This window comes from Ciconia boyciana, chromosome 10 (assembly GCF_034638445.1).
Source record: "Ciconia boyciana chromosome 10, ASM3463844v1, whole genome shotgun sequence".
In the NCBI taxonomy this organism is placed as follows: Eukaryota; Metazoa; Chordata; class Aves; order Ciconiiformes; family Ciconiidae; genus Ciconia; species Ciconia boyciana.
The window spans coordinates 35,064,824-35,087,584 of record NC_132943.1 but is presented as its reverse complement, the minus strand read 5'-3'; the positions used below and the strand labels follow the sequence as shown (position 1 = coordinate 35,087,584).

At 44.0% G+C, this 22,761-nt stretch overlaps 1 protein-coding gene across 1 annotated transcript in view; it reads right to left on the bottom strand.

The window, feature by feature from the left end:
- Positions 1 to 22,761, bottom strand: part of TMEFF2 (transmembrane protein with EGF like and two follistatin like domains 2) — a 134,648-nt gene that overhangs the window by 25,916 nt on the left and 85,971 nt on the right. Inside the window, exons 6-7 of the mRNA XM_072874427.1 lie at positions 8,268 to 8,416; positions 7,028 to 7,087 (exon numbers count right to left, since the gene is read on the bottom strand). Coding sequence (XP_072730528.1) covers positions 7,028 to 7,087; positions 8,268 to 8,416 — 209 coding nt within the window. The remainder of the gene's footprint in view (positions 1 to 7,027; positions 7,088 to 8,267; positions 8,417 to 22,761) is intronic.

Sequence of the window (22,761 nt, the reverse complement as noted above, 5' to 3'; positions counted from 1 at the left end):
TTAAATGAGCAATATTTCTCTCTCCCTATGGCTTGTTTTTAAAATCTCCATAAGCCTGTTTTCATTTTGCATGCTCCTCAGGAAAAGACTGTTAGGAATAAGTGCTGCTAAATCACACGGTGCGGCGCTCTGGAGTGCTGCAGCTTCCTTCCTGGCATGGGATTTGTTTGTAAGGCTCCTACGTGACCTCTACTTCAGTGTGTCCGTCTCCTCTTCCAAAAAAAATTACATAGATTTTAGTAGGATGGAGCCTAGCAGGACTAAGAATGTTCTATAGAATAAAAACATTTAGGGTAGCCTACACCACAGCGCCCACCGCTAGACAATTGCATTAATGCCCCAGTTTTTCATATTTTAGAAATAAAGCATCTGGTCCTCCTGATGACACTGAAAAATGCTGGAGTGGGACTTTCCGCACTCCACCTTTTGAAAACCAGGACTTAAATTACAAAAAGAAGCAGCTGCAATTTTTCATTTAAAGAAGCACCCAGGACAAGTGAAGGTTTGGGGGCCAAGTGAGTTGTTGGGACTGATGCTGCTAGCTACTCAGATTTTAGTTCAGAAGTTGCTGACAGTAAGATTTATCAACCTACCAGTTGGCCTCTATCTCTACTTTTTAAATTTTCTTCTGGATATCAACAACAGTGGAGGAGCTGCCAGGCAGCAGAAGGGCTGGAGACCACCATGCTATCAGAATATGGTGATCTCTCTCTCACCTTTGAAAATTCCCAGAAGAGGAATAGTTTTCTTACCTGCGTTTTATAGTACTCCATAAATTAAACTAAGCTACACACAGTTATTATTCCTGAGTAAACGCTATACTACTTTTCATGATGGTAAATTTGAGCTTGATTTTGGAAACCTCCAGGTTCCATGCAATGAGCCGAGACCTCTGTTTCTACTTTTTGAAAAATTTCCTCTGTTCTACTTTTTGAAAACTTTTCTATCAGGAGTGCCTGGATTAGGTAGGCAAAACAAGACCAAAATGCCTTCTCCACCTGCCTTTATTAGGAAATTATTTTATAAGTGGAGATCGGCTCGCTCTGTTCTTACATCATCTTGAGTTTATGTGCTCCAGACTTCAGCTATTTGTAGATATATATGCTTCTGAACGATCAGACATCTTAAAGGACATTCAGGCAAGTGGGGCACAATACGGTCACATCTCCCAGAGGGAGATACCCTCATTGCTTTCCTCAAGTCACGGGCCAAAAAACCCTAAATTGTACAGCCTGAAATTCAACCTATACTGTTTTTTCTTCTTTTTTTTGAAGAGCTCATCTGCCACCTTTTGTGGACTTTCACTGTGCATAAAACTTACATGTATTTTCATAAAACCTTGCATTTGTAAATGCAACTAACAATTGCAGCAACATTTAAAAGCTTTGCATTTTTTAAGAAATGTATCAGTTGTATTATACTTGTACTCCCAAATGTCAGGAGTGCGTATGCCTATGTGTGTGAGCGCAGGTGGAGGCCGCAGCTAGATAGCATTCATGCTGCCACACAGCTGTCAAAATTTTAAAATGTGGGTTTTTTAATTTTTAAGTGATTTGATGGAAAAGCAGGAATGCTTCCTAAATAATCTATTTGTTTAGTGTGACAACCTCTGACTTGGAGCCTGCGGAATGGAAAGCCAAGCAAATCTGCATATGCAAGGATGCAATTTCCCCAGCATTTTTACAAAGCTGCAGATGAGAAATAGTTTCTCTCTAGCTGTGCTGGGTGCATGGTGCTCAGCTCTATGTCTCACTTGCTAATTCCATTAAGAAGAAAGGAAAGCCTGGTTCACAAAGGCAGAGCAAAACTGCATGATAGTTTATATGATATAGCTAAGCTCTGGGGTTTTATTATTCTTCACCAGTTTAGGAAATGGCTGACATGATAGTAGACACAAAATTTAATTTAAAGGGACAATGTCAAGTGGTTTACACTCAAAACTTAACCTACTTTGAAAATGTTATAATCTGGAGAAGGAATCTAGACTGAAGTTCTCATATTTTATTCCTGGGGGGGTAGGGGGGAATAGTCACTCTCTATAGGAATCCAGTGCTGCTGTTCTGATTCCTGGCCCCTCTCCAGGCCTATTACAGACAATGAAGACGACTGTGACTGAATTCAGCGGGCTCTGTATTGAGCCCGTGAAGAGAGGGATGAAGGGATGCATCACACCCCAGTGTTTCTCACATGTGCTGGGTCAGTGCACCGCCGCCAGTTCTCCACATTTTCTTTGACAGGCACGGCTTGTTCTCCCGTTCAAAGGGATTAGAAGTTAACAATGCAGAGTGGCGGGTTTTGATAAAGTTTTAGGATAGTTTTCTTTTCTCAGACATAAATATTACGTTGTATTTATATTCGAGTCCAAGATCCTTGGACTTTTGGAGAGACTCTTTGAAGAGCCCAAGACTCTTCTTTATCCTTGGAGTGGGGAATCTGCAGTGGCTCCCATGGCCTTCATCCCACAGCCCTGGCCCAGCCAAGGGAAGATGATGTATTGACACAGATGGATTTTGCCCTTTTTGGTGGAGCATTCAGTTTGCTTGGGCAACACAGCCATCTGCCCGATTACTCACGCGAGCACCTCCGGTAGTGCCAGGAAGGCCCCAGTGCCAGAAAGCAGTCTGAAAAAGATCCAAGACTGTTGTGTAGATTTGAAATCCCATGGGAAACCGGGGGGAGAGCAGGGAGCAGAGCAGACACACAGCATTTTGTGCTCGTTAGCGTTTCCCGGGCACAGCAACAGCATCAGCAAGAGGGGCCATAGCACTGCCTGCAAGAGAGTCCCTGGACTAGCCAAGACTGCAAGAAGGCACCATCTGAGGCTACTGCCAAGGGAGGGTCCCCGTTGTCGGGGAACCCAAAACACAGCTCAAACTGACCATTTGTGGATGTGCATTTTTCACCAAAGGAGACTATCAGGGCTGAAAATACCTTCTTCCCCTTTCCATCAGCTTCACTGTGCTGCTGGTGTTCGGCTGCTGAGACTTGATCTAATCAATGCTCATATAGGGAGGTCTGTCTGGCCTGGAAGATGATATTATTGAATAGGTCTACCAAATTTGTCAGTGTCTTCGCTGACAATTTTCATGAATATATAACATTGAAATATGGCTCATCCATACTGACTTATTCTTTATAGTGCTCAAAATGGCTTGAAAAAAATCTCTGTAATTTGATAATGAGAAAGGATAAAATCAGTTAGGGGGATAATTGCTAATATCCAGATCTTAAGAAGGGAATATAAATATTGAAGAATAAAAATAAATAGGCAAATGAATAAACAAGATGAAAACTCCTTGATTGCCTAGACTCTGAATGCAAAAATGCCGCCAAAACAGCCAACATCTTTACGCATATAATAGGGAAATTCAAGAAAACATAAATCACACAGGACTTTCAGCTCAGACACTACATTCCAAAACAAACATTACACTTAAAATGTTTAAAAATGCTCTTTCATGGAAATTGCAAGATAAAGTGTATTTCTATTGGATTTGAGGGAAAAATCCCACCCATTCATTTATTGACTAAAACCAATCTTATTTCACAAACTTGATCAATGTCAACAATCTGCCATTTGTTGAAAAGAGCGAAAATCCCCCCAAGTCTGGCAAGTACTTTGGGGTTTCAGAAAAACGAGAGGCCAGAATTGCACAGAGATACACATGAGTACAGACGCTGTGCTGACATGTATTGCACATGCAGCCATGGCAAGAGCGGACTGGTGAACCTGGAGATGTAGGCACCGTCAGAGAAGAGCCACCTATGGCTCACTCTCCCCATGTTTGCTTTGCTGGAAAAGGGGACACTGTTTTTCGGGTATCTTTGACATTAGTCAGGCATTTCCAATACTAGAGTGAATGTTGCCTGCGTAAGGTAAGAACCCTTAAAAAAACAAGACAATGTAAACTTACTGCAAAGATTTATGCTCCAAAGGAACAAGTACTCTCGGATTTGCAAACTGAAAGATTTGTGTGTTACGTGCAAGGATCAATGGGCTTGAAAGAACAGGAGGGAGCAAAGACACTGATTGAATGGATGGTTCGAGTAGTTCAATATGAAAAAAATCAGCTGGGTGTTGGGACTTGTGGTTGTTCGCAAAGCTGCTGCCTTCCTGGGACCCCACATTGAGCGTGCGGGGGTGTTTATGGAAAAACCCGCACCACTCAGCTACCACAATCTCTGCAAAGAGCATTTGGCACTACTGCATTAGCATAACTGACAACATCAATTATGTCCACTGCTATTTTCTCCCCTAGGAAAGTCAGTCCATACAAGTCAGTGTTTTTAAAAGCGTGTAGTGCTCATGGTCTCAGTGATTTTTAGTGCCATTAAATGGCAGAGAACAAAGATTCTCTGGAAAGGCGCAGGCTCGGGGAAATTGCTTCAGAGGCACAACGGCTGAGGAACTGCTGCTTTTTCACACAAAGCTCCCCACGGTCAGGGCAGCATTTCCCTTCTGAGGAGACAGGAAGGTGGGAAAAGAGTGGCACATACCACATCCCTATAATAGCCATCATCAAATGTTTCTGCACTTGAAAGAACATGAGGACGGCATGGAGCTTCCTGCCTGGTAAATGCTAAAGCCTGAATGTTCACTGAGCCTCAGTTTTATACTGCTGTCTTCCTTTTCACCAACTATTTCCAAAAGGCTGGAGTCGTTACAGCTTTTTGATACAGTGGTCCCTTTCCCCTAGGTTCTCCTGGCAGGGTTACACCACAAACATTTGGGGACACTGGAGATATGTGGATTGCCCTGCATGAACTTGGAACTTTCATCCTATATGCCGTCACCATATCTTAAAATGAAAAATTTAAGCAAGAATAATAGTTAGGTGCACAAAAAGAAGACATCAGCTGGTGCAAGCGACTGTGGTTCAGGTTAAATCAATGGCTTGTACCTGATGAGACCCACCCAGCAGACACAGTCGCTGCCCTCAAGAAGCCCACTGGGGCCTGAGCCATACCAGAAGCCTCGAGGAGCTGCTTGGTCAGGTGCAATGATGGTGCCCTTCTGTGCCAGAGGTACCTGCCGGACCTCACTGCTGATTCAGGATGTCTCCATCCCCCCATGGCTCTAGGGGACTGAGCTGCCCTGTCTCCTCTCCACAGGCCCCCATCACCTCTCGCTGGACCATCTGTTCCCCCACTCCTTCTGACCTCTTGGCACTCGGAGACCATCTCCACTACAGACCTGCTCCTCTGTGCCGTAGCTTTGCCCTCCTCCCTGCCCAGTAATCCAGTTTCCTCCTGTGTTCCTTGCTCGACTCCCAACCTCTGACAACTTTTTGCTGCAATCAATTTTCTTCTACCCACCATCTCTCTTCTCAAGCGTGGGCTGAAATATCTCTCTCCTAAGCAAGAGCTGTTCTCTTCCTCCTGCCCACGTGAGCTGAAGGTGCCTTCTGTGCGCCTCTTCCTCTGTGACCCATGACTTGGCTTTCTCTTGTCATCGCTGTGATCTCCTCCTTCCTAATCCTCAACCCGCCTTTCCTCCCTTCTTGTTACAACTCAGTTGCTTGATGCTTAAATGTGCTGTCTCCTCTCTCGGTGATGTGGGTCACTGCCATCCTAAAGCTAAACCACCAGACAGCAGCAGAGTAGGACAGGTTGCACAACATTTAAAAAGGGGCTGCAGGCCTTCATCTTGACTTGGGGATGCCAGTGCTCTCCTCAGTCCTCCAGCAAGGAAGATAAAGCATTTAACACAACAATACTACTTGCCCTTATTTCTAACTTAAAATAAATAATTTTAGCCTACTTAGCCATATCTCCTGCCCACCACAGGATACAACCTCAGCCCTTCCGGCCTTTTAAGAAAACCGACTGCTGCATCCCAGAAAAAAGCTGAGAGTAATCAAGGGTTTGGGGGAAAGAGACTGAAGACTTTTCTCTCTTTGCATGACTCTCTCTTCACCCATGGAAGGGCTCCTTGGCAGTAGGAAATATCTGGACCATGGTTCATCTTCGATCTTTTGGAAATTACTACCAGCATTTACTTCCCATAGAAATTTCTACCCTCGCTGCTTCGTGCTGCAGCCACCCTCAACACCTAGCACTCCTCTGCCTCACCAAGACATCATTTATTCATAGCTCTTGTGTTTTAATTATCACACGCCATTTTTAAGTAGGAACAGGACAATCATTTCTAATGGCTGAGTACCCTGTTAACGCAGGGACATCATGCACAAAGCACCCTCAAAAGAGATGGCCAGCCAAATTAACTTATGTCAGAGGACTCTCCCGGTAAGAAACGTTAAGATCTGTGAAAGCATCAGCTGGGTTTCACCTAAGCCATGCAGCAATGAATGCATCACCTGACCCATTTTCACAATACCTTCCCAAAGGCTTGAATTCTCAGTGCGAGCTGTGAATATTTGCATGCACGTGTGCGCCCGTACACACATTCAATTTCTAAATCAATCCTCCCAGGCAAAGGGTGTAAAAAATGTCTCCCAAACCTCGCTAGCATTTACAGGTTTTTAATTTCAAATGCCATATAAGGCTATTCAGCCATTATATTTTATTGTAGCTTCTAAATAAATTAAAACCATTTATCACTTAAAAAAAAAATTAAGAACCTTATTAACTTCATAGTTAAACACCGACAGGTAATATTATCTATTATGGCAACGTTTCATGGTATCACAGCTGTGCTACGCTCTGGATTTTCACTTTCTTAAACCTGTATATCGTGACAAAAATATGCATAATCTAGTGCACTGATTCAATAATTTTCAATCATGTCTGCTAATTCTGGCAAATAGTTTACAATACTTATTTCCACTGTCAGAACAGGTGTTTTATGGCCAGAATATCTGTACATTGACAGAAATGGAAGAAACCCATTTACTAAGAAGACAGAGAGTTTCTAGCAAAAGAAAGAGTAATGCGAAGACAGCGTTTTCTCAAAGTAAACCAACAAAACGGTACTAGAAGATGAGGACACCTCACCTTAGCAAACAGAGGAGGAAAGAGACTTACACAGTTCCTGCGAATTGTGATTCTCATGGAATAGGAACCCTACCTGCATAATCTGTTCTTGCGTAATGCCCATCTTCCGATTTTGTAGTTGTTGTAGTATTATCTGTGTGAAAAGAAATATGTTAAGTTGCTTGGGGAGCCTATACTTGATACAGACTATGCCCCAGCCACCAGTGCCCAGGCAAACGTAGCTTCGCTTGCATGCACAGCATCGCTGCTGGCTGCAAGGCTCCCCTGGGCCTGCCAGGTGAAAACAGCAGGATCTTGCTTTTTGGAATGAAATGTGAAACATCTTCCATTAAGAAAACACATTTTTTTCTAACAATATGTGATAACAGATTGCAGCTGGGATAAATATATCAGTATGAAGCAGGAGTTGTCATTTCTGCTCTATTTGAAGTAATTGGGGAGTTTTAATATGTACCCTGAAATGAACTGCCATGTAGCGTGGTTAACTTTAAAGAGATAGAAATAAACTAGAATGTGTTTAATACACCTGTATAGTACAGCCCTGTAAGTAGATGTAGTGAGGATTTATAGGTCAGAAGCTAAGGGGAAAAAAGCTATTAAGAGTCTGAGCCTCAGCAGACATTTTATTCACGAGAGCTATTTAAAGGCCAATTTTCTTCATTTTTATTTTAGAACAAAACAGAGTTTTAAAAGTCAACTCAAGGGTTACAGGTGATGCAGTAGCCCATGAGCTGGACATAGAGAAGCATGGCATTCATGGAGAAACACAGAGAGTCTTGAGCTGCTATTGGCAAAATTTCCTTCCAGGCACCTTTGGCGTCTCGTGCGTCCAGCACAGGTCACACGAGAAACAAGCACCAGCACCACGTTTGGGAGCACGTCTTTGGCCTCCTGAGATTGCTTCGTGCTGCTCCAGTTAAGGGAGCAACAGAGGATCCATCCTGGGTGGCAAAATGTATCTGAGGGGCTCTCCTGCTGTCCTGCTCCGACTCCTACCTGGAGGGCAGAGCTCTGGGCAAGCTGCTCTGCGCAAAATCCAGGTGCCTGATTTTGACACCAGCGCACGGCTGGACAGTCCCCGGCCGCTGCAAGCAGGGTGTGGGAAGGGTTACGCATACCACTCCTCGAGCCTCGCTTGGCATCTGTACCATGGAGGGCTCTGCCCCCTTCTGCAGCCTGCACTCTAGAATATAAATTGCAAGAGTCTAATGGAAACGTAAGAAGTGCCAAATAAGAAGTCAGCCCCAGTTCTTTTTTTTTCCGGAACAAAAATTGAAAACATTCTTTGAAATGAGTTTTGTTATGAGAGTTACCTTGACATCGACCCAAAGACATGACTTCAATTTTCTCCTGTTTCTGGCATGATGCCTCTTTGATTTGACATGCATTATCATAAGATTTCCCATCGGAAGCACAAAGAGGATTGAAGTTGGTTTGAGAACAGTCAATGTTGCACACACACCTGAAATGATAAAGAAAGAGAAAAAAGAAGAGGCTAATATGAGAAAGTTTTTTCATGACATCATAAATACATCTCAGAAATAAAAGTGTATTTTCCTGACTGCACAATGCAAATGAACAGAATGAAAGTGGAAAGTTCTGTCAAGAGGTCGTTTGTATTTCTGGATGGAAATGAAATGCAGGGAGAGGGAAGAGACATCGAAAAGAAAAGCAAGCAAAAGGAAAGATTAAAAAAAAAGAGTGTTACACATGGAAAACTATGCCACAGCATTACCATTTGTAATTTCTCGTAAATCAATGAACACCCAAGCAGATATGCAGATAATTCAAGCTGCTGTGCCCTCTTGCAATTAAAGAAGGCACAAAATTCACCTCTGTTGAGGTGCTGCCCATCATATGTAACACTGCATACATGTGGTTTTATATTGATTTATGATTTAATTCTGATAATAATCACAGCACCTATAGGCACTCTGATCATAATAAAAGATGTGATGCTGAAGCCTCATCTCACCCTACCGGGATAAAACCACCTGCCAAGACTGGGACTGACACTAGTGATGCGACTGTACTCTGCTCTGTGCCTAGGGGTGGTGGGATCTCCCCAGCTCCTGGACGCGGTGGGCCTACTCCGTATTAAAACCAGGGGAATGCTGTTTTTAGGAGAAACTTTGTGCACAAGCACTTTCTGAAGCATTTGAATAACTCAGCAACCAAAAAGCCTTACCCAGGTGTCACCCAGGAAGGTCAGTGCCCACTCCTGACCTGGCAATGTGCTCTGTGCGGCGAGAAGGGTCCCACAGCCGAGAGCAGAGCGTGGGCAAGTGCAGGCAGGGCAGTGATGGCCCTGTCCTCTGGGACCTTAGGGGCATCTCCAGAGCCACAATGACCCAGCTTGTAAGCTCCTGGGCTGCCCTGAGACATGAACCAAAGCATAGTGGTGGATTCACTTAAAAAGTCTGGTCCGGATCTGAACGAACACACTAACGTGGACACAGCAAGCCCTGCCATTGCTCAGAAGATGGAGAAGCCTAATTACTTTCCCCAACAGCACGCTACAGCCTTTTTTCTTTACGTTTCTCCTATTTCATTATCATTAGCGATGTTAGACACCCTTGGGCATCAGCAAGGGAAAGGCATGCTAATCTTCCGTCCCCCTGACCGTGCCATGCAACAGACAGCTCAGCCTCAGCAACGCTTACATTAACACCGATGCGGTCCTGCTTGGGGACAAAGCCACAGGTCTAACCTGGCAGCTGCTTCAGCTCTTCTGAGCACGTAACTGTGCACATGCTGCTATCTAAACTCTTCCTGGCTCCTTCTGACATTTAAGGCAAAGTAATGCGACCGATGCTCTATCTCCAGCGCACTGGTTGCGCTGAGCCTCACAGCGCCAACTCCACAGTTCTCCCTTTGGAAAGTTAAGTGATGGAAATGTCAGCCTCTAGCCTTGCTGCTTGATATAAGAAAGTGTTTAAAAGTCAGTTCACCTCCCATTCACAGCAGACATCTGGACACCTTCAACCACTGGAAGTGTGGAGGGATATGTGCAAGAGAAAAACTTTGGTGGAAAGAGGAAGCATAGGAAATTAGACAGCGTGGGTCTCATTTCTCCATGACCCTCTTTGGCCTCTGGCCTCTGCAAACATACCCAGGGTGATGAAAATCAGTGGAACCAGTACTCATCTTCTTTTAGATTTTCTTTATGTTAGGTAGATCTATTTTCCCCAAATGTTCACAAAATACAGAAAACTTCAGCTCAAGAAGATGCCAAAGGTGAAAAGCTCTGGTTATAAATTAAATTACATGATTTCATAACTAGTGGAAGAAAAGAGTCTGGCTCCCTGTGTAACAATTTCCCCACACTGATGAACATACAGAATATAAGAAAAAAATCCAGTCAATTTCCTAAGAACCTCCTTATCAGCGGAATAAGAATGTTCTGCTCCACCGAAATATTAACCGTTGTCATTTCTTCCCGCAGCCGTTTCCAGCTTCCCACCTTAGTCAAACTCACTTCATTAGGAAACATTTACTGCTCAAGTAATAGTAATTCTTTCCACGTAGCTCCACCATTTGCATTTCAGATGGGACACAATCAGCCATATGCTCCTTTTTTGTAATAAAACAGCTCAGAAACAGCTTCTCTTCTCTACATTTTGCTACAAAAAATGAGTGTAGGTTAATATATATTATGTCGCAAGTCAAGAGAAAATTAAGTCAATGAGAAAATTAAAACAAAAAGGTGCTCTTTAGGGGAAATCTAAGCAACTTTGGATGCAATTTCGAAAATGGCTAGGGGATGTAGGAACCTATGCTCAGAGTTAGGCACTTAAGAGACATTTTTAAAGGTGTTTAGATGCTTAAAGACGCATGCAAACACTTTGTGTGGGATTTCTGAAATCTCAGAGACCTATCTCGCACTGATTTCAAAGACTATTTTAGAGCCCATTAGGCATTTATTTGCATCTTTTGATACCTACCAAAAAACAAAGTTCCAAAATGACTTTTCTGACCTCCTCCAGTAAAAGTGAGAAGAGAACTAAGATTCTTCTCAACTCCATTCTAAAATCTTAACTGCGAGACCAGCCTTTCTTTCCAAGCAAGATCTCTGTAGCCGCACGCTGCGTTAAGAGGACATACTATATGAGCACCATGAACCACGCGCTACTTGTGCTGATGTCAGATTGCTTGTGTGTGAGGAGAGCAGAAAGGGACAACCTCGGGATGACACTATATGCTCAAGTCTTATAGGATCTCCTGTGTGAAGCCTGATTTTCAGGATTAACTAGATGGGTGGTAAAAAACCACAACAATAAACTTGTCACCCCAATCTCCTTGCTGCAAGGATCTGTGCATCATCCACCCCTTGCACAGTTTTCAGCGGACAGCTTCTAGCTTGCATCTGCAGTTTCTTACTGCTTTTGCACTTATATACTCAAATCCTACTTTAAGGCTGCACAATTAAGTCAACATCAAATATATGTCAGGAAATGCTAAGGGTAGGATTGCATCAGGAAGATTAATGTACCTGGGTTGCTGACTCTGTTTAATTTATAGTGCTCTCTTACCAGGGAAAATGACAGTGTATTCAAACACGTTTTTTCAAACTAGAGGAACAAGCAGTCTGCCATTTCAACCATGCTTCCAAAGTCCAGAAGAGTAAATTACAGTGAAAAACGTGGGGCATTTACTCCAAATGTGCATGGCCAGGCACATGTGGCCACAGGGAATATATCATCCTTAAGCAGGATCCACTGGCGATGTAATAAATACAAAATGAACGGTACTTAATGTATCTGATTAAATGAAATCCTATAGCCATAGGTAAAGGTGCCTTTACTTCTTGAAGCATTATAAAATGCAGAAGTGGGACTGTCTCCTATTAAACAAGCAGAACCAAACTCTGACACCCCCGCTTGGACTCAAGGGCATACATGTCGTGGTTTAACCCTAGCCGGCAACTAAGCCCCACACAGCCGCTTGCTCACTCCCCTGCAGTGGGATGGGGAGAGAATCAGAAGAGTAAAAGGGAGAAAACTCGTGGGTTGAGACAAAGACAGTTTAATAGGGAAAGCAAAAGCCGCGCACGCAAGCAAAGCAAAGCAAGGAATTCATTCACTCCTTCCCATGGGCAGGCAGGTGTTCAGCCATCTCCAGGAAAGCAGGGCTCCAGCACGCGTAACGGTGACTTGGGAAGACAAAAGCCATCGCTCCGAATGTCCCCCCCTTCCTTCTTCTTCCCCAGCTTTATATGCTGAGCATGACGCCATATGGTATGGAATAGCCCTTTAGTCAGTTTGGATCAACTGTCCTGGCTGTGTCCCCTCCCAGCTTCTTCTGCACCTGGCAGAGCATGGGAAGCTGAAAAGTCCTTGACTGGTGCAGCAACAGCTAAAACATCCCTGTGTTATCAACACTGTTTTCAGCACAAATCCAAAACATAGTCCCGTACTAGCTACTATAAAGAAAATGAACTCTATCCCAGCCAAAACCAGCACAGTACATTAGGTAAGAGTCCTAACGGTGTTCAAGACTTCAGAACCTGTGGGACACGGGAATCCCCTACCCCAAAGAGAGACTCGCCCCAACACTTGTCATGCCCAGAAATCCCGTCCTGCTCCTAGCTAGCACCCAGTGCCGGTGCTTCCTCTCTCACACTCAACCTGCAACCTGGCCATGTCCAGGCTCTGCCCTGTTACCTTCTCGTTCTTTCACAAGTGACAAAATCGGAGCAGCCTCATCTCTTTTGGTTGTTGGCCGCACTGGTTGTGGGGTCCCCCCAGGCCCCCCTGCCTGTGTGGGGCTGGAAACACACATCCCGCTGCTACGGGGCTGACCAGCAGGCCGGCTGCCTGCCTGCAGCTTCCCATTCCCTGAGGCACTTCAGTATGCCTCTAATTTTAAGTAATTTGATCATTTGACCATTTTATCATCCTGGCTATGACTTCTGATTATAGTTATATCAATAAATCTATTTGGTTTCTGTGTTCCTAAGTGTAGCGCTGAAGAAAGCTTGGCAATATAAAGGCTGACTGAGCTTTCCTCAGGCTCAAGAAGCTGTGAGAAGGTCAGTGAGGTCTCCTAGGGGGGTCACAGGATGAAACTGTACCCAAGAGCATACACAAAATACATGCGTAAGGCTTAACTATGACTTCTGCAGCCAGAAAAGCAGCTTTAAAAGCATCTGTGAAGAAGAGTGCTTCCAAGATGTCAGCTGATACCCTGCAGCTCCCCTGAGAAAGGAAGAAATACTGAAGGCTGTCCCACAGGCCCATCACATCTTTCAAGTAGTGGGCTTATATACTAACTGATTAAAATTTGGGCTGTCACTGTAAACAATCATTAAACAAGGCTCACTTTCTTATGTCTGTTCTTCCAGGTCATTATGATAGTCTCTGATGAATTCCACTTCTTTTATATGCTTCATTTTATTCCATTTCATTTCATATGATGAAATTCTTGGAGGAGCTGAACATCTAGCAGTCTACTTAGTTATTTTGGTGATCATGAAAGCAAAAAAATAAAAACAAACTAAAAAGACAACAGGCAAACCTGGGCACCTCCTTGGGGGATTTTGGGCTGACTCCCCCAGGTGCATCCTCGCAGCACAGCTTGGTGACATTGCTGGACCCTCTGATGAGAACATCGCGTCAAGGCAGAACTGGAAGGTCTCTGCAGACAGAGGTGATGTTAGCTAACACGCTGGAGAAGCCCATGAGGCTGCTTATGGGAAGGCTGGCAGAGCTGAACTAAGCCCGTGGCAGGTAAGATGCTAACAGGCATGTCCTTGTGCCTCACTACTGACTTGTAGGGTGCAAGCTGCTGCACTTCTGCCTCTGAGCTTCTGTCAAGGCAGTAACTTCAATAAATGTACTGAACAGCACAGGGGAACCCATGTGCATTTTGGGAGTGGTTGTCACTACTTCACCTGTGTGACATGCTTCTCCTCTTCCCAGGGAAACGAGAGAAGAGTGCAGAAGTAGACCAGTAGTTATTTCCTGTATAGATCTTCACCATGAAAAAAAGCTGCCCAGACCTGAGAGGTCTGCGTCCCAGCAGTGATGGCAATGTGCTGCACCAGGCTGCTTGGCCAAGCTGGAGCAGCCAACTTGGCCTTCTGTTGAATCAGTCTCTGTAAAAATTAATGGGGTCAATAAACCAGGCACGGGTGAGTACACCAGTGAGCACACAGGCTCCTAACTCCCCACTCTTCTGCAAATAACATATGGTATTATTTTCTGGGCACAGAGAGTGCCTTTGCATGCAGAGAGCATGCCACTGAAGGCAGGATTCGCAGCCATGAAGGACTGTCCCTGGAGGGAGGAACGGCGTTTTAAGGAGGCATCTCAAAACGAGAGAATGGTTCTTCGCCTATAAAGTGTAGGGGAATGCTATAATTGTATTTCCTTAGTTCATGAACGAAGTAGACTCATTAGTGACACAGCAATAATAAAAAGAACCCAACTCCATGCTTTATCTCTGCTTCTAAGACAACTATTTAGTCTTTGTTTTCAGCAATGCATTACTGAAAAATAATTTTTAAAAAATTATTATGCAATATCTGCGTGTAGCATGAGGAAGGTTTCATATGTAGCTCTGATGGGAAGGAAGGAGGATAAACGAGACAATGCTTCTAAAACAGCAGTTTTACTGGGAAGAGATGCAGGCACATTTTTGTCAGAGCGAGATGGCAATGGCAGTTCTTCCCTATTCAACATCTTTTAATTAGCCCTCTGCAGTTTGGAAACCTGAGAGCATTGTTGGTATTACCTCTGTTTATTAAAGATTCATATTCAGACTTTGCTGGCCATGGGTCATTTGCTTTTTGGAACCAGAGCAACAGAAAATTGTGTCTGAGATATCTGCAAAAAAGTACTTAATGAAATGACTAACGTCTTCAGCCAAGTGTCTAGTTGATTACAGGGTCCAAACAGCAGAACAGCAATAAATCTGCCACAAAGAGAATTGTCAGTCAAGAAAAAAGGCATAAAACCAAACAGACAGGGAAGCGAGAGCTAAAAATGTGAAAATGCAAATCTAGTGTTATTTTTACTAGTCAGAGCTCTGATATTTGAGCGCATATGCTAATTTGGTCAAGTGTGAGATCCCACCATGTCTCAGTGAGCACTATTTTACAGGGAAAGTGATGTTCCATTCTGCAATCATTTTAAACATGTCGTATATTTTCTCCAGGCAAAAATAAAAAAGCAAGGAAAAAACCAACAACATTTTGCAGCATAAAAAAGCCCAAAGCCTTCCCTTTGCCATAAACCAGTGTATAAATAAAAACACTGTTGTTGTACATTTATGGTATTTCCACCAGAGACATTTCTTATCTTCCTTTGTTCTGACTAGAAAACAATGATCAGAAACTCAAAATTTCTGGTTGGATGTCAGCACGGTCCTCTCCAAGCCCCCTGCCCCTCCAAGTAGGACATTAAATGCCCATTTAAAGCTAACCTGGCAGTATACGCCTGCATAAAGAGCCTGGCAATCAGTCCCAAATGCCTTCTCTATCATTTGGATGCCTGCAAGGTTTTTCTTTCTGGTACACGCCGCACCTTTGTTGACATTACCAGCAGGCAAGTTGAAATGAAGCCAGGCTTAACATTATGCCTCAACATTTGAACATGCATTGTACCATGGTTCAGCCGTGTGTCAGGAGGCTGGTGGGAGCGCTCATTTACCCAGGCAGCTTTGGGTATGCTTAATATGTCTCAACACAACGCCACGCAGAGATACTTGAACTAGCTCTAAGCAGGGACTGGCAAGGTTAACCAGGCCGGGCAGACCTGTGCTCACACGCATCCACCGCCTCCGGGAGTTCAGCTAGCCTGTTCAGACCATCCGTGCGCTGCTGCATCGTGCCTTGTTAAAACACACTGCCTGCGATACCCCTTTACTGGGGAGCAGCGACAGGTCACCTCTGCTACCCACCTAGGCACCACATCGGTCATCCTCAAAGCTGCCCGCACACACAGGCAGCTAAACTGGATTGCTGTGGGGGCTTGCACGCACCTCCGTTTTGACATCAGTCTCAAAAGGACCACATAAATACCAGCTCCCTTCTCTGACCCTCAAACCGTTTACAAGTACACCATTAAGCTTTACAGTAATCTCATACAGCCTTATAGCAGCAATGACTTGGTACTATTATACCCATTTTACAGAGAGGTAGATTGTAGTGTGAAGTCCTGGCACCCTCAACAGAGAGTCACCAGGGACTTTCGGTAGCTTGGCCAAGCTCAGGTACGCTACAGCGGTCTCTGCAGCGTGTGGAGCGCAGCCCAAGAGGATGGCACCAAAAGGTGCCTCCAGCCAGGAGACAAAACTGCCTGGCATCATTGCCTGGTTTTGCATACAGCTGAACATCAAGTACACAGACATATATATATATATATATATGTAATAGTATATATAAAATATATTCATAATGCACACAGGCACACCATTTTTTACACTTTCTATGAATCAAACCCTACAACCTGCCTGTGCTTGTCAGGAGATTGAAATCTTATCACCACACTCTTAAGAACATCATTAAGAGGCTTAAAGAATAGAGACGCTGCGTGTCTCCTTCAAAACAAACTTTGCTGTATTTTTGAGGCTGATGCAAAACTTTAGCTGCAGTGCAGAACAATAAACAATACATATTTTATAATGGCAGCACAAAAATAGCATGCGATATTTCTTTCCTGGGTCTGCTAGTGCTTCTCTTCTGCTTTAAGATCACAAGAGAAGAAAAAGCACGGCTTTTTTTGAGTGCCTTCCATTCAATGTTCTTTCTTTCTTTATTTATTTATCTAATTTATTTTTCCTTTTTGTCCTTTGCAGCCCAGCTTCTGCACTAAGGGCTTTAGCACGTCTACTTTTCACAGTGGCTTCCCTGGGATATTTTACTTATTTTGACTGTTCAAATGTTTATCTTCACCAGGAGTAAAAGGAGAAAAGCTTGATTCCCTCAGGGTGACACAATGTTTCTGCATGGCATTTCAATAGCATCCTGTTATTCAAACAATTAGAAATCACAGAGACCATGCACGGAATTATCAGCATACTGCATAGAGATTTTTATTATTATGTAGTGCATAATGAAAATGATTTGAAGGACCCCAAAGCATCATAACAGAAGGAAGCGCTGAATAATCAGGTGATTTTTTTCTTTTTTTTTTTTTGGACTGCAAGAGACCAAAAAATTCTTTACTGGACATATGTCAAGCTAAAATGCACTAAAGTGGTGAATATATTTATTGCTGTCCTTCCTTGCATACCAAATGCAACATGATCTGGGAGCCTAGGCGGAGCACAGAGCTAGGAGCTAGTGCAATCGCCATACGGCTGCCACGCTGCTGCTGCTGCTTAATAGCAGGGAGTGACTGGCAATGCCTAAAATTACGTATGGATTTTTCAGAGCACATTTGTTATGACAGCTCACGGAGGTTGTTTCAAAATGGTTTTGTGGACTGCTCCCGCAGGCACCTCGCCTTACAGCTGTGAGGAGAGCTGCCCGGGTGCTGGCTCCTTCCCAGAGCCAGACCAGCTTGGTGAGGAGCTGGTCCCACGCTCCACCAGTTTTCAAGGCTTCATCCTAGAGACTGCAGCTCATGAAAACTGCTTTAACCTGCTGTGCAAGACACTGCAACTTGATTCCTAATTCTCCTTTCTTTTTTTCCCATAACTTTCTTTACTGAGTTTTCAACAAAAAAACATCACAAACTTCACCTTTGCTTCCCTCTTACAATTCAAAGCACCAATTATAATATGACCTTCATCTGGCTTCCCGATGCCTCCAGTGCCCTCAACAGTACATTGAATTGTATGCTAACACCTTTAGGGCAAAATAAATGTCTCGTTTTATTTTTTTTAAAATATCATTCCTATTTAAAAGGAACTAAGTTGTGTAAAGCAGTCTTTGCTAGACTGGATGCTTTAAACCCAAACGGAGAAACTAGAGAATTACAAGGCTGACAACTGGGTTTGAAGAGCGATGGAAAAATCCTCATGCTAGCTGTGTGACTAGAGAAGAAAATTCTAATTCTGTTCACATGCCATTCCAAGTGTCTGCAGGTATCTAACTTGTGAAGTTTATTTAAAGCCCATAGAATAAAATAAATGCCTTTTTAGGGTTTGCCTACACTTGGTGTCCTTCACGTCTCTATAGTCTGTGTTAAAACAAGCTTTGCTGACTGTTTCTCTCCCTCTGTAAACATTTGAGGCTGTCCTTCACAAACGTTTTATCGCTGTGTGCCTCAGACTGCTGATATTGTTCACTCCTATCTTGAAGCCAGCAGAAAAATTAGAATTGTTCCCACAAATCCCAGCGTTTCACCCCAGCCTGCAACAGCCAGTGGGAATATTGCAATGTCTGGTGGGAATCACGGGACAATCATCTAGCTGCAGGTCCTGGCATGGACCTTGCCATGCAGCAAGGCTCCGTCTGCTCACAAAGAACTGCGGTACCAGCTGGGATGGGACCAACGGCAAATTTATGGTAACAGCTTTGTTAACTACACCAGAAGTTACTTCTGAAAGCAGACTGATTTACCAGCGAGACTAAATGGATGACAGCCCTCCTGCTAGCAGAGACCAGTGCATCGCAAGCCCCGTCCCATGCAGCATGTGAGCCATCCACTGCTGGTGGGGAAGGTAAGGCTTAGAAGCGACCTTCCTAAAACTAGTGAGAAGAAAATGATGGTAAAATAATTCCTCTTTGTAAAGACTCCCTCCACACACAGTTAGTGCAAAGTTAAAGCACAGTTAGTGCAAAATCAGACTAACTCTCACCATAAACTGCTCTGCGTCCTCAAACACATGTGCCTCCCGCTTCCGAGGAGACCTGCCCAAGGCAGCACCATCTGAATTAGCTGTGTACTCCAGGCTACCCTGCTTGGTAGGCTGACTTAAATTACGAAACAAAATCCAGTCTAGCGATTTAATGAAATTTTAGGAGGATACTCCAGGCTTTCCTTCAGGCTTTGTTTGCACCTCCTGAACAGACAGAAATAAGGGAAGATAACCTCATGTCATCCCGCACAGTGATGAAATGAGATCTCGGCCTATAGGTATGAGACTGGGACTGATGCAACCCCAAGCAAATCGCTGCATGTGCAAGAAGAAAAGAGCAGCAGTAACCCTCTTTTTCCTCAGAGCGTTCAGGTCCGTAGGTGAAAGCTGCTGTACAAAACTAGGTACTACTACTGGCTGCGGATGCTGCCTCTTGTCTTGCTGTCTCACGATGACCACAGTGGCTAGCTGCCTTTGGGAGCAAGCCCCAGGGGAAAGTACCGCTGCCAGGGAAAGGAAGATGAATGAATGAATGAAATGTGCTGTCTCAAGGACACGTCCTTGCCAGCAAACTAACGAGATGAGAGTAACCCTCTTCAGGTCTGGGAGAGGGATCAGTGGAATCCACCTGCAGCTCCCGAAAGGACGGGCATCCCTGGGGCACCTGTGCTCCTCTGCATGGGAGAGCTTCATTGCAAAATGGGCAGGCTGAGAGACAGCAATTAAGTCTGTGCATCTGGGCAGATCTCACACAGGCTTTTAGCTGCGACTTGCATGTGGGAAAGGACCGGGGCAGGAGATGGACGCTGTGGGGAAGGGACACCTGCCACCCCGCAGGGGCCGTGAGAGCCGAGGTCAGCCCTGCGCGTCAGCTCCTATTGAGTTCTCCTCAGGCTCATATTTAATGCATGGGATGTATTTTTAATGGCTTAGATGTGTGAACAAATTGTGGCCTTGATGTTCCAACATGGGTGTGTGAAGGAGCCTCCGACCTTCTGCAATGGATGCAGTTTTAATTTAATAGTTAACGTAAAGTGGGATGGAAGAGATGAAGCATTCTATTAAGACATTTGATAATAAATTGGAAAGTGCTTTCTCAGTGCTTTACATAGTTATTCTCTCTGCTGATCTATTTAGTCAACACATGTAATTCTGAGCTACAAAGTTGTATTCCTGCTTTCGTAAACATACTTACATAAAACTCAATAACAACACAGTCTATTTATTGCTAAAATGCTAGTAGGAAATTGGAAAAGGTATAAATACAATTCATTGCTGGTGATCTCCTGCCCCCTGAAGGCACTGTAAGGCTCCAAATCTTGCTCAGTTCACAGCATCATAAAACCGAAGCAATAAATGTCACTCCTTTCTTGATTGCGCATTAGGCCAATCGGCTTTTTATTGCGACTAAATAGGCTGTCATGAAGGCACCACTCAGTTTACTACTAGGGTATGACTTTGGCTAAATGGGGGGCCAGGGAGGGAGGAAAGCTTATTTTTAAATAACAAAAAGGGGAAAAGGAAACAGGAAAAAAAAGGCGCAAAAGCGCATTGCTCTCCAAGGTCTCTGCACTTGCTCTTTCATGCTGTAATGCCCTGATGTACGCAGACGATTATGTGTCAATGCACATTAATATTTGATGTGCATTATCATATTATCCCTTATGTGCACTTTCACAACCTGGTGAGCCCAGGCTCTCCCAGCCATGGGGTTACACAACCAAGCGGTGGCTTCGCCTCAGAGCACCCGCGCACAGCTCTGCCCTTGCAGAGCTAAAAGGGATCCTTTTGTATACCTCCCACAAAGCGGCAGGAGCCAGGCATGATCTTTATGACACTCTGTATTACAGCAAGAGCACAAAACAGACTGCCAAAACCATTCCTTCAAATGCTAATAAAGGTGTGTGCTTGGAAGGCTGCTACATTTTCCTGCCTAGGACTGAAAACCGCTGGTGTCAGAGGAGTAAAAAAAAAACCAACCTCCTGGCTTCATTTGCTCCCCTGTTAAACTGGGCACATAAAATGGTTGCTCTCTGCCACGCTGTCACATGTATATGTTGTAGATGGAAATTTCCTGAAAATAGCGAGGGATGCTGTTGCTGTCTGACGCAATGCCCAGCCACGTAAGTGCACCCTTGTAACACACACAGATTGGCGTTAACGCAGTCTCACATCGACGCAGCCACAGCGTCGATGCCAGCCGAGCCGCTACCCCACACATCCTCTAGCTGTCCCTGCCATATAAATGTTTCATTCACCTGCTGCACGCTGGGTGTGCCGTTTCAGCCTCCAAGCCAGGCAGAGGGAAGGCAAGCGAGGAGGAGCTCCCTGCCGCCAACGGTAGTGTCCCCAAAACCCTCCCCGAGCCCCTGCACGTGGGCAGCCACTGCAGCTCCTCCCTGCTCTCCAGCAAACAGCAAAACGGACTAGCTGCAAGTCAGCTTTAGGTTTTCTCCCTGCTTCCACAGTCCTCTGTCCTTTCGCAGTCCATCCCTCCAGTGTTCTCTGCCATGACCACCCACCCCTCTGTGCCTCCATGCCTCCTGTCCACACACCACATGCTGAACGTAGGGGTAGGCATCTTGGCCATGGAAACTTAACAGGAAAATCTGGCTATTTTGAGCCACGCTTTTAAAATTATTGCAGCTTTTTTTTATTTCAACTCTAATGTTGACAGACTAATAACTGTGAAGACAAATGACAGCTCTACATGTCTTACAAGCCTTCCCTTCCTTAAATTTCAAAAAAATTTGTGTCTTGCTCCTACAGGAGCATGGCACCATGATAAGACAAGAAAACCCCCCAAAATCTCAGCAGTTATGTTTGGCTTTTCACAAATTAATATTTCCTCCAAAGCAACTGAAGGAGTCAATTTTCTGCTTTTATCATCACAATTTCCAAGTTATTCCTTTGCACTCTGTGAACGACTGCGCATTTACACTCCGACAGAGTCTGCTCTCCCTTCTGCCAGCAAAAGGCACCACCGGCTACTGAGAGGTTACTTCACAGTTATGATACTGGGAGAGAACTTTTGTTTCACTGAAGTCAGTGGAATAACTGTCATTGACTTCCATAAACTGGAAGTTCACCTTCTGAAACTGAAAACCAAGCTTGGATCAGCATCTGAAAAGAGGAGCACAAGGGAAAAAATCTATAAGCTTTATGACTGTGTAGGGTATTATCCCCTGGACATACAGCGAGTTTTGCTGTAATTGCAAAAGATCTTTTTTATTACAAAACCAAATGTTGGGGATTCTAGCTTTTGGATAAGAGATGTATGTGTTGTATAGGGTCCCTAACAGACCTACTTGGGTGAGTAGTATAGATTGAACACAATGTGGGTTTGCATTTATCTGAGAACATTTAGAGCCGTGATATATAGTCTACATGACAGACTTCCTCAATGTATAAAGAAAATATAGCCAATTTCTTTGTGTAGGCTGAATTATTTACCAGAGTGTTCCAAAGTGTATTGGTAATAAAACAGTATGAAATATAAGTAACTCCAGACAATCTTGGCTTATGTTAAAACCAGTTTTTTTTAAGAATGTTATTAAGGAAATAAATCTTGAGAATCTGGAAAGGCAGGAGTTTGTCAAATGAACATAAGCTTCTGAAGGATTGCATTGACTCAATGGATGGAAAGGTCAAATTCTCCAAACCACCACCCTAAGGGAGTTGGGAATCTGTCTCACTTCAAAATTAAATAGGCTATTCTGGCACAGGATGAAGGATGCAAAGATGGTAAGGTGATTTTGTGAAACTTACCTGACTGGGAAAAATGGCTGTTTTTAACTAAAACCAAATAAAATGTATGTAGAGTAAAACAATTTCACCAGATGGCCAAACAAGCTATCATTTTTTCAAGCAGTAACTTTTCAAGCCAAGCACTTTCTAGTACTGCATTCAGTTTAGAAATACAATGTGCACATTCCTGCCTCCTACTCCTCAAAAAGATTGGACCATAAGCTGCTCTTAGAGAAACATCCTCTGAAGATAAAGCTAACTTCTTGTTCCCGTGTCTTCCCTTGCTCTTTCTGTGGAATCATTGCACATATT